The 15,734-nt window shown below is 47.2% G+C and overlaps 1 protein-coding gene across 1 annotated transcript in view; it reads left to right on the top strand.

The window, feature by feature from the left end:
• The first annotated feature begins 291 nt into the window (after nt 1–291).
• Nucleotides 292–15,734, top strand: part of PDZD2 (PDZ domain containing 2) — a 269,311-nt gene continuing 253,868 nt past the window's right edge. Inside the window, exon 1 of the mRNA XM_015405845.1 lies at nt 292–767. Within this exon, the coding sequence (XP_015261331.1) occupies nt 292–767 (476 nt within the window). The remainder of the gene's footprint in view (nt 768–15,734) is intronic.

The following is a 15,734-nucleotide window of genomic DNA, read 5'->3' as shown; positions in this document are numbered from 1 at the left end:
GTCCCCGTTGCTTCCTTCCTCTTCTGACCGAGCGCTCCAGAGCGATTGATTTCTCTCTTTTTCTTTTGTTCACTCCACAAAAGGCATTCTATTACCCTTGACCAAACTGGGTGAAAGAGTGACTCTCATGTTGATTTCTGGCCTCCCGTGTTGGCCTTTTTTGTTTTTGCTTTCAGTATGGCAGTTGGTAAAGTAGGTGGTCGCCTCGACAGCGAAAGGCACGCCGGTCAAGTGTTGATCCCCCAGTCCCGGAAACGGTTCTTCACGTAATGGAACCCTGGAGTGACCACCATGCCCATCACGCCAGAGAATGCGGTGCTATTTCTTCCCATCCTTTATCGATGGCTGCAGAATCATTTGAAGGAGGAGGTGGAAGAGCCAGAACAGAGACTTTGCCGTTCCGCCATCAAGAAGCTGAGGGAGTACATCCTCTTGAACTTCTCGGTGGAGGAAGGCATACTTCAACATGGTACGAACCCTGTGGACATGGAGATCTGTGCTGTGTACCTTACCAAGGATCCAGGAAACGCGGAATCCCTTGGCCTAAGTTTTGGGAATATTCCTGCTCTGGGGGACTATGGAGAAAAGCGGAGAGCGGGGAAAAAAAGGAAGGGGCTTAAAGGCCCGGTACTTGACGTTGGAAGCATCTGGGTCACCGACTTAAAGAAAAACAGCCCAGCGGGGAAATGTGGAAAGGTGCGCTTGAGAGATGAGATCCTTTCACTGAATGGGCAGTTGATGGTCGGAGTGGATATCAGTGGTGCGAGGTAAGGCACTTAAATAAACTTGAGTGCCAATAAATAGTATATTGTGTTTACAATTTCACAGAATGTTTTTAAGAGTAGTAATATCTCCTGAGTACTGTTCTGGGTACCTTGTTGTATAGATGCGAGGTTGGACTAGGCCTTTTTCTGTAGCTGTCCTGGTGCTGTGGAGCAGCTCTCTCTGAAGGCTTCCTATCACTTTCAAGAAATTGGAAGAAAGATTCTTGTTTTACCAGGCTTTGAAAAGGAATTCTTAGGTTTGGCCAGTGCTTTTAGACACAATGTTTGTTCTGTTTTATTGATTTTAATGCTATTTTTAACTTATTCTTATTTGTGTTGTTTTGTACAATTGTACAATTGTAAACTGGTGCTGATAGTTATGTGAGTAGAGTAAGTAAATGAATACACAAACATGTATAGTACAGAACAAAGTTTGAGTCCAGTGGCACCTGAATGTATTGTACGAAGAACCATTTGCTCTATCTACTCCATGTGATTTGTTATCTGGATTTACAGTGTGGCAGACATTTCAAAAACAGGGGAGTTATGGCTAAAAGAAGCAAAACATTTTGTTACCTAAGGTGGAATACCTGATTCCCTCCCCCAGGTTGGTAAAAGTATAATGATGAATCAGATAATTTGAGAACTTGTTGCCCTTTTAGCATTCCAAAGCCTGCTTCCTGTACTGGTTTGCTTCCTCACTCTCTCTAATAATAGGGTGAGCCATTTTCTACCGTTTTCTAAGTGTATGTGTCCTGGGGAATGGAGAATCCCATGAAATATTTCCATGTGTGCAATAGTCCTCATATGATTGCACTAAGGGAAAGCAGTGGTATCCCCACTATCTTTTGCGCATGTGCAAGACATAGCACAAGGGAGTTGGTCCTGTATACTGTCAAAACCAAATTGAATTGAATTGGAGACCAAACCCTATGAGGAAAGGCGGAGGGACCCGGGACTGTCCAGTCTGGAGAAGAGGAAGTTGAGGGGGGACATGATGGATCTCTTTTAAGTATTTGAAGGGCTGTCACTTGGAGGAGGGCAAGGAGCTGTTCCTGTTGGCAGCAGAGGAGAGGACTCGCAATAATGGGTTGTAATTAAGGGTCGGAAGGTACTGGGCTGGATATTAAGAAACACTTTTTTACAGTAAGAGTTGTTCAGTGGTGGAATCAGCTGCCTCAGGAGGTGGTGTGCTCCCCCACACTGGCAGTCTTGAAGCAGCGGCTGGACAAACACTTGTCAGGGATGCTCTAAGGCTGATCCTGCATTGAGCAGGGGGTTGGACTGGGTGGTCTGTATGGCCCCTTCCAACTCTGTGATTCTATGAGTCTAATAATAGAGTGAGCCACTTTCTACCGTTTTCTAAGTGTTTGTGTCCTGGGGAATGGAGAATCCCATGAAATATTTCCATGGGTGCAATAGTCCTCGTATGATTGCACTAAGGGAAAGCAGTGGAATCCCCACTGTCTTTTGCACATGTGCGAGACATAGCACAAGGGAGTTGGTCCTGTATACTGTCAGAACCAAACTGAATGAAATCATGGGAACGGTCACTTTGTAAATTCCATCGCTCCATATGCACATCGTTGTTACGTTGAAATAGTGTTGGGAGCGCTCTGTGTTGCTACAGCCGTTGTACTACTGCTATTGCGAACAGCACTAAGTACAGGTGTCTGTGTAATTTCAGTTGGTTGAGATTGATCTATTAAGATTGCAGAAATTTACATTTGCATACATTTGTAAAATGGGAGTAGGCTATTGGTTGGGTCGTACCAGCCCACTCAGCTAAGTATGGATCTAGCCTTCTGATGCAAAACCTTTCTGCTGGCAGAACAGCCTCTTCTGCTGGAGGAAGGCCCCACATTTAGTTCATAGCTTCATGATGCCACGGGGGAAGTCTTCTGTGGCCAACCCCTCCCAACCACCGATGATCTCTGGAGATCACTAATGGCCAGCTAGACCCCTTCTGAGCTAGGGTTGCCAACTCCAGGTTGGGAAATTCGTGGAGATGTTGGGGGCAGAACCTGAGGAGGGTGGGGTTTGGGGAAAGAAGGGAGTTCAGTAGGGCATAATGCCATAGAGACCACCGTCCAAGGCAGCTGTTTTTCCCCCAAGGGGAACTGATCTCTGCCATCTAGGGATCAGTTGTAATCCTGGAAGACCTCCAGGCCCAGTTTTTTGGGGAGCCTGGTTTTTTGGGGTAGGTGTTGCCTCAGTGTTGTTGATTTCCTCCCTACCTTGCTTTTTCTGGAGCAGTCCCAGCTAGAGAGCCAGTTTGGTGTAGTGGTTAAGTGTGCGGACTCTAATCTGGGAGAACCGGGTTTGAGTCCCCACTCCTCCACTTGCACCTGCTGATGTGACCTTGGGTCAGTCACAAGCTCTGGCACAGCTGTCCTTGAAAAAGAGCAGTTTGTGTCAGAGCTCTCTCAACCCCACCCACCTCACAGGGTGTCTGTTGTGGGGAGGGGAAGGGAAAGGAGTTTGTCAGCCGCTATGAGACTCCAAGTGAAGGGCGGGGTATAAATCCAATCTCCTCTCCTCTCCTCCTCCTCCTCCACATTAGACCCAGGTGTGGCCTCTTTCTTCTTCAGGGATTCCTGCTATTACCTCAAGGTAGTTTCAGAAGGGTAGCTGTGTCGGTCTGCAGTATAACAACTAGATTTGAGTCCAGCAGCACTCAGAGGCCAACAAGATTTTCGGGGTGTAAGCTTTTCAAGAGTCAAAGCTCTGGAAAATACCCCCCCAAATCTTGCTGTTTTCTAAGGTACCGCAGGACTCGAATCTAGCTGTCATGTGACCTCAAGAGCACATGCTCTTGTTTATCTGACCAGCTATCAAGTTCTCGACTCTTTTTCCCCCTTTGCCCTCGGCTGTTGTCACGCTACCATAATCAGGGATCCAAACATGCGGCTCTCGCTAGCATCCGTGGAGGGTACAGCTGGAAACGTTTCCGGAGTCTTCTGTTGCAGATGTCTAGTGGATAAGAAGCATCCCAGTTTACAGTACTGAACTTTTGCAGCTAGCCAGACACGAAGCACAGCACTGGAAGGTTAACGCTTCAGATGCCGCCAAGGTACTATAACCGCTCCTTCAGGTCACCAAGTAAATAAAGAGCCTCACCAATCACGGGAGATTTAAAAATAGGGCCAAGGCCAATGGTACAAAATCAGGTAAAACATATTTTTATTAGAGAAAAGAAGAGATTGGATTTATATCCTCCCCTTCACTACCCGAAGGAATCCCAAGGCGGCTTACAATCTCCTTCCCTTCCCCTCCCCACAACAGACACCCTGTGAGGCAGGTGGGACTGAGAAAGCTCTTTCAAGAACTACCCTTGAGAGAACAGGTCTGAGAGAACTTGTGACTGACCCAAGGTCACACCAGCAGCTGCATGTGGAGGAGTGGGGAATCAAATCCGGTTCTCCCAGATTAGAGTCCACGCTCCTAACCAATACACCAAACTGGCTCTCAATTAGGAAATCTTTGGAAATTTTATTGAGTAATAAAAAATATTTTTACCTGATTTTGCACCATTGGCCTTGGCCCTAATTTTTATGTCCTGCTTCTTCAGGTCACAGAGGGAACTTTGTTCTCGCCGAGCGCTGGAGGCACGAGTGCAGGATCCCACTGCGGTTGCCACAGATCACTGGGTTAGCCACTGTTAAGCTCCGTAAGAATTAGGTAGGATTAGAAGGCTTTTGTTTGTGAGATGTTAGATTGTGGCTGCTTCGGGAAATGTGCAGCAGCCGCTTAGGAAAAAAGTGGGGAGACTGCTAAACTGTCTCCGAAACCCTTTTGTTTGCGAGAGCAAAGAACGACAGGAGATTGGAGCTTCCTTGTTGGTTATTCAGAATCCCTGTTTCTTACCTTCTCTCTTGCAAGGGAGAAAGTTTCAAAAGAGGCCTTAGTGTGGCAGAATGGTTAAAAGATCGGACTAGGTCCTGGAATGACTGGGTTTGAATCTCTCCGCTATGGAAACCTGCCAGGCAGCCCCGTAGCCAGAGATTTTGGGTTTGTGGGGCATGGGGAAATTTTGTGGGGCAGCAGGTGAGGAGGGAGGGGAGAGGGGGGCTTGCCCGCACCTGAACTCCAAGTGGCGAAATCGCCGCTTGGAGTTCAGGGAAGGCATGCGGCTAGCAGCTGCCCCTCTCCCTCCCCTCCTGCAAGATTGAAAGGGCCCGCTGATCAGCTGGAGGGCCCCTTAAATCTTGGGGGAGGGGAGGGAGAGGGGCGGCTGCAAGACTTAAAGGACCCTCCAGTTGATCGGTGGGCCACGTGTTCCCGCCGATCAGCTGGAGGGCCCTTTTAATGCTACAGGAGGGTAGGGAAGGGGAGGAGGGGGGCCCTTTTAATGCTACAGGAGGGTAGGGAAGGGGAGGAGGGGGGAGAGGTGCAGCAGCTGTTGTGGGGGCATGGCTCACATTTGAGGGGGCGAAGCCCCAGAATGCCCCACTGTAGCTACGGGCCTGCTGCCAAGTGACCTGGGACCTTCACTGTCTCTCAGCTGAACCTACCCTCACAAGGTTTGTTGTTGCGAGCATTAAGTGGAGGAGGGGGGGAACACCATGAAAAGCCGCCTTGGGTCCCCGATCGGGGAGAAATGCAGGATATAAACTTAAGGCAACATTGCCCTTTCCCATAAAGAATCAAAGCTCTCTCTTTGCTCGTGTTAAACGGCTGTTTTATTATGTTATTTTTGCTGGCTCCTTATAAAGTAAATTTCACTCTTCCTATGTGAACAACTATGCAGCTCAGAAAAACCTCCACAGTAGCAGAAGGCATTTCTTGAAAGCTGTGTGGATTGCTTTGCCAAGTAACTAACTGCAGTTCGGTTCTGCAATGCCACGCAGAGCTGCTGTTCTGATCCGGTGTCGCTGTTGTGTCAAGCGTGCTAACAACACTGTTTCAACGCCTCCCCCCGCCAGTTTCTAAGTGGTACCCCAGAGCGCACGTACATATCCCCTTCAAGTAAAAATATAGAACAGCCTGGACCAACGCTCCCTCTAAGCTGTGGAGTCTTGTGAGCAAAAGTTCTACTTTGTGAGCTACTGTCATTAAAGTTGTGAGCAGCTGATTTGGCTACTGCATAAATTAGTTTGCTCTGGAGCCATCCTTCCTGAGCTAAGACAAAAACGTGTGAGCCGGAGGCTAAAGAACCATGAGTTAGCTTACACTAACTCAGCTTAGAAGGAACACTGGCCTGGACACAGCTGTATATTTTGGTTGTTCTGGAAACCTCTGCTTGATTACCTGAGAAGTGTGAGCTTTTGCTGGGGGGGTGGGTAGGGAGAACATGTGAGCGTGCTGACTGGGAGGGGCTGTGGCTCAGCAGAAGAGCATCTGCTTTGCACACAGAAGGTGCCAAGTTCAATCCCCAGCATTTCCACTTAAATGGACCAGGCAGCAGGTGATGTGAAAGACCCTCAGCCTGAGACCCTGGAGAGCTGCTGCCAGTCTGAATAGCCGATACTGACCTAGATGGATTGAGGGTCCGATTCAGTATAAGGCAGCTTCATATGACTGGCGATTTACCTCAGAGCAGAAGGAAAGGATGGTTAGTTGCTAGCAAGCTGGTCATTTTATCTGTTCCTTAGTGTCCACGCGGTCCTGATCTGGATAGCTCAGGCTAGCCTGAACTTGTTGGATCTCAGAAGCTCAGCAGGGTCGACCTTGGTCAGAATTTTGATGGGAGACCATGAAGAAATAGCAGGGTCGTCGTGACACAGAGGGCAGGGAATGGCAAACCACCTCTGAATGTCTCTTGTCTCAAGCGCTAGAAGAACCAGATGCGATGTCCCTATGCCTCAAATCGCCAAGAAGAAAGTGACCAGAGAGTTACAGCTAGACGGGCAGACACTAAGCATCTTCCTGTTTACTCTTCTGTCACTGGACCTTTTGATATGCAGATTGCTTTTTGTTGTTCAGTCACACAGTCGAGTCCGACTCTTCGCGACCCCATGGACCAAGTCACGCCAGGCCTTCCGGTCTTCCGCTGTCCTCTGAAGTTTGCTCAATTTCATGTTCGTTGCATCTATGACACTGTCTAACCATCTCATCCTTTGCCATCCCCGTCTTCTTTGACCTTCAATCTTTCCCAGCATCAGGGGCTTCTGCAGTGAGTGCTCCCTTCTCATTTGGTGGCCAAAGTATTTGAGCTTCAGTTTCAGTATCTGGCCTTCCAGGGAACAGTCAGGGTTGATTTCTTTTAGGATTGACTGCTTTGATCTTCTTGCAGTCCAAGGGACTCTCAAGAGTCTTCTCCAGCACCACAGTTCAAAAGAATCTATTCTTGGGCGCTCGGCCTTCCTTATAGGCCAACTCTCGCAGCCATACATGACTACTGGGAATACCATTGCTTTGACCATGCAGACTTTTGTTGGCAGGGTGATGTCGCTTCTTTTTATCATGCTGTTTAGGTTCAGATTGCTATTCTGAGGAAAAACAGCTTCCTTCCCTCTCCTTCTCTCTCTTCCCGCTCAACATACAAAGAGGGAGGACAGTTTTTTCCTTCTTTGGCACCATGGATGCAGGGTGCCTCTCTGCATCTGCATCCACATCCATCACTAGCTAGGTAAAATAGAATCTGTCCCATTACCACCACCACCACCACCACCACCACCACCACTACTACTACTTATTGATCGCCCCATCCCAACTTATGCCGGGCTCTGGCTGCACTTTCAAGTATGTATTTCCTAAATAAATTAGTTCTTATTTTCTTTTAAACAGATAAGTGGCTCTGTGTAACTTTGTAGTCTTACAAGCATGTGTGGAACAAAGGAGTTCTGCTGCGTTCTGAGCCTAGTGCACTCTGCAACTTAGCAAGGGATCGGGCTTAACGTACCAGCTCTCCCATCACTAAGAACTCCACCAGGGGCTGTGACTTTATGGCAAAAGAAAAAAAAGAAGAGTGCTCATATCATGTTTTTAGTAAGACACTTTAAAAAGTTTGACTTGTAGCAGAAAGGGAAATGTTTTCAAACACTCCTCTTTAAAGGAAAATTATCTCTCTTAATTTGGATATAATATATAGATGCATAGCATTGAAGAGCTTAACTGGGAAATGGAATCATGCAAGTGAAGTTTGATCTCTGTGGTATGTGTGTTTGCGTGTCAAGAGGACAATTTGTGCGGCAAAAGGCTTTGGCTCCTGCTGTTTGGAGACTAGAGGAGCTCCCAGTAATATGGGTGTTTGGCCACTCCTGACATCAGGGGAAAATCTAGCCTTAGGTTTGAATGCAAACATGGAAAACCATGATGGAAGTTAGAAGAATTCACTGCCACAGGAAGTGGTGGCGGCTACAAGCATGGACGGCTTCAAGAGGGAATTAGATAAGCATATGGAGCAGAGGTCCATCAGTGGCTATTAGCCACAAGGTATAGATAGGGACTCTGGGGCAAGTGATTCTCTGTCTTCTTGGTGCTTGGGGGGGGGGTCAACAGTGGGAAGGCTTCTAATGTCCTGGCCCCACTGGTGGACCTCCTGAAGGCCCCTGGTATTTCTGGCCACTGTGTGATACAGAGTGTTGGACTGGACGGGCCTTTGGCCTGATCCAACATTGGCATCTCTTATGTTCTTATGTTCTCTTAAGAATTGTCTGCATGCTCTCGTTTACCTGTGGTTTTGGGGTGGCATGAAAACAAAACCACCATAGATGTCTAGGTTGAATGAGCAGACTTGCAGCTCAGACCCCGAGCTCTGGCCCCAGTGGGTAAGAATATGTCTTGCGTGAAGAAATGTACACTGCTCTGAGATACATTACACTATGAAGAATTTGGGGGTGGTGGTGTCCAAAACCCCATATGGAGCCTGAGCATAGGAACAACATTGCTTTGAAGAAGGCATGAGTTGGTTTATGCTGATAGTTAGTATCATTAGGCCTAGTTGGCTTGATGGGGAGAAGGCAATGAGTTTTTAAACATCGTTTTGGGTGATTGTATATAGGGCAGTGAATGTAGTTATTATGGTGCCTAGGCAGAGACAAGTTGTGAGTGCAGTTTGGTTTGGTTCTAGGCGTGGATGCAGTCCAATAAATAGAAAGGTACCCGCTACAACTATAGTGCATGAGTGGGTAGGGAGAACCATCACCCCCACTGGTTTAAGCCTCTGTGCAGAGGCTGTAGAGGCAGCAGTTGAAATCCACAGAGTAATGAAAAAACAGGAGTAAGTGCTGTGGACTGCAGGCAAAACGGAGAGAATCCGATCACAGGAGAAAGCAGACCTAAAGAGACACGGGAAGCTCATGTGTCAAAGTACTTTGCGGTTAAGTCCTTTTCTTTCCGTTACAGAGCTCTACAGTCCGCTTATTTGATCTGACATTCCCCCCCCCCCCCGGGGTTGGAGCACTGCCCTACACTTTCCTTTTATACCAGGTGCATACTAAGGGAATATGGAAGGCACTGCCACATCCCGCCAAGCTTTGCTTCCTTTTGTTCTTTCTTTCCTTTGCAAACATCCCTTTACTTTAGTACTATTGGCTGCGTTCAGTTGTCACACACAGAGATTTGTTCGTGACGGGCACAAACATGGCTTGCTGCCATGTTTCCACCAGCTCCCCCCTCCCCACCAGGTATGCAGAACATAAGTGGGATATTTCCTAGTTTCAGAATCCATCACTCAATTTCTCCTGATGTCTGAATGCTAGCGAATGGAGAAACTGGAGTCTGTGCCTTCCTCATAAGTGGGCAGAATCAAAGGAAGACCCATTGTACTCGTTATGGTACTGGAGAACTAGGTAGCTTGGCCCCCCCGGCCACCAGAGGGGGGTTAAGGAATTAAAGCTGTGAGCTACTGGCATTAAAGCTGTGAGCGAGTGCTTTGGCTACTGCATCAATTAGTTTGCTCTGGGGCCATCCTTCTTGAGCTAAGACAAAAATGTGAGCTGGAGGCTAAAAAACTGTGAGCTCGCTCACACTAACTCAGCTTAGAGGGAACACTGTTGGCCACCCCTGCACTAGATCATCCTTCTCTGTTCAAAGATGTCCTTGGGTTGGAGCTAGTAGGGTAACATGGACTCTAAGTCCTAAACACACTTACTAGGGAGTAAGTCCCGTTGAGCTCAGTGGGATTTACTTCTTTCTTTCTTTATTATTTATTTATTATTTTCAATTTATATCCCGCCTTGCCAAGGAACTGGCTCCTGTACTCACTTCTGAGTATACATGGTTAGGATTGCACTGTTGATGTGGGCAATATTTATATATTTTTTTATTTAGCTACTTCTTGCTCACTTTTCTTCCCCAGCGGGGACCTGAGGCAGCCTACGCAACTCTCTCCTCTTCTGATTTATCCTCACAACAACCCTGTGAGGTTGGTTAGACTGAGAGAGGGAGTGGCTTAAGGTTACACAGTAAGTTTCCACAGCAGAATGGGGGTCTGAACACGGCTCTCCCAGATGCTAGCCTGGTACTCTGACCATGACGCTACACCATACTGGCTCTCTGTATAATCTCTTGCCTGGGGCATAACCACATGGAGAGCACTGGTGTGAATTTCTTGGTCCAGTTTTGAAGTTTCCTGCAAGATAAAAGGATGGAGAAGGTCCTCTTTGATTACATATTACGGGTAAAAGCTGATAGAGAACTGCCCCCCAGAGGCATCTAAAAGAAAAAAAAATCTAAGTCCTCAGAGGACTGTCACAGATATTTTTGCTCTGAGGATGTAAAATATCCCATCCTGCACTCAATAAAATGTTCATATGCAACTTAGATGAGAATGCAACTTAGACGTGAATACTAAGAATGCCCTCTGGGGGGCACCATTCTTATACACTCTGAACAGTTCTTTAATTTCTTGTTTGCACTGTGCCACTAAAGTTTCGGTTTCTTGCGGTCCATATATGTGTGTAATATGTATCTAACATATACAGTGGATTTGCCTGATCAAATGGGTTCTCCTAATTGGTTGTAAAAGGTAAAGGTAAGGGTTCCCTTGCTCGAAAGCCAGTCGAATCCAACTCTAGGCTCATCTCCGTTTCAAAGCCGAAGAGCCAGCGCTGTCCAAAGACATTTCCGTGGTCATGTGGCCGGCATGACTAAACACCAAGGCGCACATGGAACGGTGTTACCTTCCCACCGAAGCGGTACCTATTTATCTACTTGCAATTTCTTACTTTCGAACTGCTAGGTTGGCAGGAGCTGGAACTAGAGACGGGAGCTCACTCCGTCATGCGGCACACTCGGGTCTCGAACTGCTGAACTACCGACCTTCCACAGCCTGCAGTTCAGCGCCTTAACCACTTGAGCACAAAGCCTTTCCCCCACAAAAGTAAATAATAAAATCTAGGAACAGTAAGTCTAAATCTCATCTTATACTAGTGTAAAAATATAACAAATGAACTGATTTAAGCTTCAGGTTCCACCCCCCCCATTCACTTATTCAGATACTTGTACATTGGTTCCAAACTAAAGATGTGTTTGAAGGCATTCCATCTTCCTTGTTCACCAGCACACCGTTGAGAGCTGGCATGGCACAACAGATTGGACCAGCTGCACAATATGTGCACAATATACACAAGGTCCTGGGAGACCTTGGTTCTAATCCTAGTTTCTACCGTGGAAGCTTGCTGGGTAGAGTTCACAGCTCCAGGTTGGGAAATACATGGAGATTTTAGAGACGGAGTCTGAGGAGGGTGGGGTTTGAGGAGGGGGAGGGACTTCAGTGGAGTACAATAATGCCATGGAGTCCACCTTCCACAGTGGCCATTTTCTCCAGGTGAGCTTATCTCTGTCACCTGAAGATCTGTTGTAATAGCGGGAGATCTCCAGCCACCACTTGGAGGTTGAGAACCCTGTTGCCAGGTGACCTTTGGCATGTCACATATTCTCAGCCTGACGTATTTCATAGGGTTGTGTTGAAAAAGTGGAAGAGGGGAAGGTGATGTTCTAAGTCATTTTGAAAAACAGGTAGGGTTGCCAGTCCCCAGTTGGGGGCAGGGGATCGCTCCCTCCTCTTCCTTTGAAGGGTTTTCAGAAAGTGGGGGGGGGGGGGGAGGGAATGTCTGCTGGGAGTTCCATTATACCCTATGGAAACTGGTCCCCATAAGGTATAATGGAGAATCAGTCTGTGGGTATCTAGAGCTCTGCCTCCCCCCCCGTTTTTTGAGGTAGAGGCGCCAAAATTTCAGCATAGCATCTGGTGCCTCTCCTCAAAAAACTCCCCAAGTGTCAAAAAGATCAGACCAGGGAGTCCAGTTCTATGAGCCCCAAAAGAAGGGTGCCCCCATCCTCCATTATTTCCAATGGAGGGAAGGCATTTAAGAGGAACGTGGCCCCTTTAAGTGCGAAGGCCAGAACTCCCTTTGGAGTTCAATTGCACTCCTTCCCTCCCCTTTCCCGGAGGCTCCTGGAAAGTCCCCCGCCGGCTTTGTAAGCCTCACCTGGCAACCCTAAAAACAGGGTATGAGCGAATCAGAAAGCAGGAGGATACTGTATCATATTTGCAGTGAATGTCATGTTTTACAAGCCAGCAGTCATAAAAGACAGGTCCCTGCCAAAGGGGTTTACAATTCCAATTTAGACACTGAAGGGAGACAACAGAATGCAAGAAGAAAGTAACATCTTGGAGAGGAATGGGAAACACTAAATTGAAGAAGACTATATAGCTAGGTCAAATAATCTGACAGGAATGCAACGCCGTAGAATTCTGCACCCAGAACTGCAGAGGCAGCTACACATAACTAATCCTTTTGTTTCAGCTGGGAATGCAGACTTAGAGGCTAAACCAAGGGCTTTACAGAAGCCATGGCTTTTGATCCAAGCCGTCTCTTCTTAGGAGGCCCTGCACTGCGATGACAGTTTTGCTAGCCATTGGCCTCTTAGGACCAGGGGTCATTTTGTAGAAAAAGAGGTGCAGGAGCTCATTAGCATAACTCATTAGCATAACTTATTTGCATATGCCACACCCCCTGACATCACCGGACGTGTGTCAGAAGGCAACACCCACCGCTCAGGCTCCACTGGACTGTGTTGGATTACTAGCTTTTGGGGGGCGGGAGGAACGTACAGATCTGTCCTCGCAGATGAGGGAGTGCTTCTACCTGAATAAAACTTGGTCTTAAAAGTGCCACTGGACTGTTTTGGACCAGGGGGTGGGGAAGGGGGGCTCTGCAACTTACCTGGCTGCTTCTTTTTCTGACTGAGGGCTGCTGGGAGCAGGGGGTGGGGCTTGTTGCATGTGCCCGCCCCCTGGGCTCTTTACTGCCGGAGCTCTGCTCCTGTGCGCTCCTGCAGGAAATGACCCCTGCTTAGGACTCGCTGCCAGCCATAGCTGGGATCTCCTGGGATGATCAAAATTGTGGGGTTGGGTGGTAATGCTGGTACAAAGGAAAACCTGATACTGCTGATTCTGAGTTTGTTGGAGATCTGGTAAGTTGCCCATACTGTCTTTGTTTTGCACACAGTCTAGTTTCATCAAATTAAGAAACAAACACTACAGCCCAAGCAGTCATGAACTGTGGAGTCGGAAACCTGCGATGTGAATGCCCTTTTTACCAGGAGAGGCTTTGATGGGTTGCAGTGGCAACAAAAAGCTGTAGTTAAATTGCTTAATAGTTTTGAGTGTTTTCATTGTTGATGCGTCCCAGAACCGTGGGCCTTGCATTTAATAGCTCTGCATTGGCCTCGGCAACGTGAAAATGGATGTAACGGCACAAAGCAGCCATGGAATTTCTGTCCAAAAATCACCTGTATGTTTTTTTAAATCCCTGGCATGGTTTGTGTTATAATTCCTTGCAAAATATTTGCTCAAAACTAAATGCAAATGTGTAAGTTTCAGTTGCCAAGATTTCTAACTGAATTCTCTGTTTCCTTCACCACCCTCAAAAGCAGTTAATTCAGTTTATAAGACATTCCCAGAAATGTCATAACTTGAAAGTGTGAGGCTGCAAGTCAGGTGGCCAAATTTTCCTTGCGAAATTCTTGGATCACTCAGCCGGACGAGAAAAGAAACTTGGGTGTCTGGTTGATTTTTGAGTACAGAGGAGGCCTGCAAGCCTGTGCAAGCCGAAGTCAGTTCTATGCCAGAGCTGTAAATTTCAGTTCTTGACCAGACATCCTTATCTCAAGAATGAGACACATCTGATTAACTAGGGCTACAATGAGGTTTGAAAAACAGCAGCATGAAACAAGGGCATGAATAGGAGCTTTGCAGCCTGTGCTGTTCTTCCAGGAGATGTTGGCAATCGTGACCAGTTTGAAGGCATAGACTCACAAGCTCAGGTCCCTCAGGTCCAAGGAGGCAGGAAAACTCCCGCAGCTCTCCCAAGTCTCTGCTTGGTGATAACGCCCCGCTTGGCGTAGTGGTTAAGTGTGCGGACTCTAGTCTGGGAGATCCGGGTTTGATTCCCCACTCCTCCACATACGGTTGCTGGAGTGATCTTCGGTCAGTCACAAGCAATGCTCCCTCTAAGCTTTGGAGTCTTGTGAGCAAACATTCTACTTTGTGAGCTCCTGGCATTAAAGTTGTGAGTGAGTGATTCGGCTGCTGCATAAATTAGTTTCCTCTGGAGCCACAACCTTTCTGAGCTGAGACAAAAATGTGTGAGCCGGAGGCTAAAAAACTGTGAACTAGCTCACACTAACTCAGCTTAGAGGGAACACTGGTCACAAGTTCTTTCAGACCTGTTCTCTCAAGAGTAGTTCTTGATACAGCTCTCTTCGACCCACTTACCTCACAGGGTGTCTGTTGTGGGGAGGGGAAGGGAAAGGAGTTTGTAAGCCGCTCTGAGACTCCTGCTCCTCCTCCTCCTCCCCCCCCCTACTCTGAGGGAGGCTACTAAATCTCTCTCTGGGAAGTAAGCATCACCCACCACAAATCTGAAAGAGTATCCCCTGCTTGACGAATTGTACATCCAGCACTCTGCATCTGCATTGTAGCTTAGAGCACGGGTGCCCAACGTGGTGCCTGTTGTTGCCGTGGCGGCCACTGACACCTTGGCTGGTGCCCGCCACTTGTTTTTAGAAAGTGAATGGGGCCAACAGAGCTTCTGATTGGCTGCTGGAAATCTGTTGCCAAATGAGTGTTTCTTAGCTTGTTCAGTATAGATACTTGTGTATACGCAAGAAAAATATTTTTAAACAGTATATTCCTTTTAAAAAGCAATCCTGTTAAACAGAGCATCTGCCTGAAATACTGAATGGCTATAATCAGAGTTATGCATAACCTCACTCTCTGACATTGTGTGGTTGGCTTTCCCTTGTGTGAGACCCATTTTGTGGTTGTGCCCACCACCCTGTGTCAGATTTCCAAAAGTGCCTGCTGGCTCAAAAGGAGGACTGGAGGCTAGGCATAGTTGCTGAGTCTTTTGCTTTACTTATACTACCTTGTGTGGGGACAGTATAGAATCAGAGAGTTGGAAGGGGCCATACAGGCCATCTAGTCCAACCCCTAGAGTGTCCCTGACAAGCGTATAGAAAATCAGACCTTTGCCATTTCAAGGTATTGCACTCAAGGGATGGCGAGCTCACCAGCAGCCTCTACCTTTTACTGCTCTTTGGATGGCAAGACTGAATAGTCATGGTATGTTTACAGAGATTAGCCTTTGAACATTCAAAAAAGGTTTAATGAACAAGAGCAAAAGGAGTACGCATGGTATGTTCAAGCATCAGGCTGAGCAAGGATACAAAGAAAAGGTGAAAAGACACAATCCTTGTACCTCTGAACTTTTCCTAAACTGTGTTTCATTAGGAGAGGCTAGTAATTCTTGAAGTTGTAGCATTTAGAAGTCCATCATTACCTTAGTTCTCAGAGTTGGGACTTCTCGCATTGTCTCTCAACACGTGGTAAAGATGGAGTCCCACGTTAAAGGTTTAGTTCTTCATCGCTTGTGCCCATCCCAGAAAGATAAACAAGGAGGAGCAAGCATAAGAGACCATCTTCCTTGTGTCCTGAGAATTTATAATCTCCCTTTCAGGGTCTATCCCCCTTTGGGGTCAGTCCTGATTTTCTTGCCTCAAGAAGAAGAAAAAAAA

This window comes from Gekko japonicus, unplaced genomic scaffold (genome assembly GCF_001447785.1).
Source record: "Gekko japonicus isolate JY-2015 unplaced genomic scaffold, Gekko_japonicus_V1.1 scaffold201, whole genome shotgun sequence".
In the NCBI taxonomy this organism is placed as follows: Eukaryota; Metazoa; Chordata; class Lepidosauria; order Squamata; family Gekkonidae; genus Gekko; species Gekko japonicus.
The sequence above is the reverse complement of the archived record's forward strand: the minus strand, read 5'-3'. Positions and strand labels throughout refer to the sequence as shown.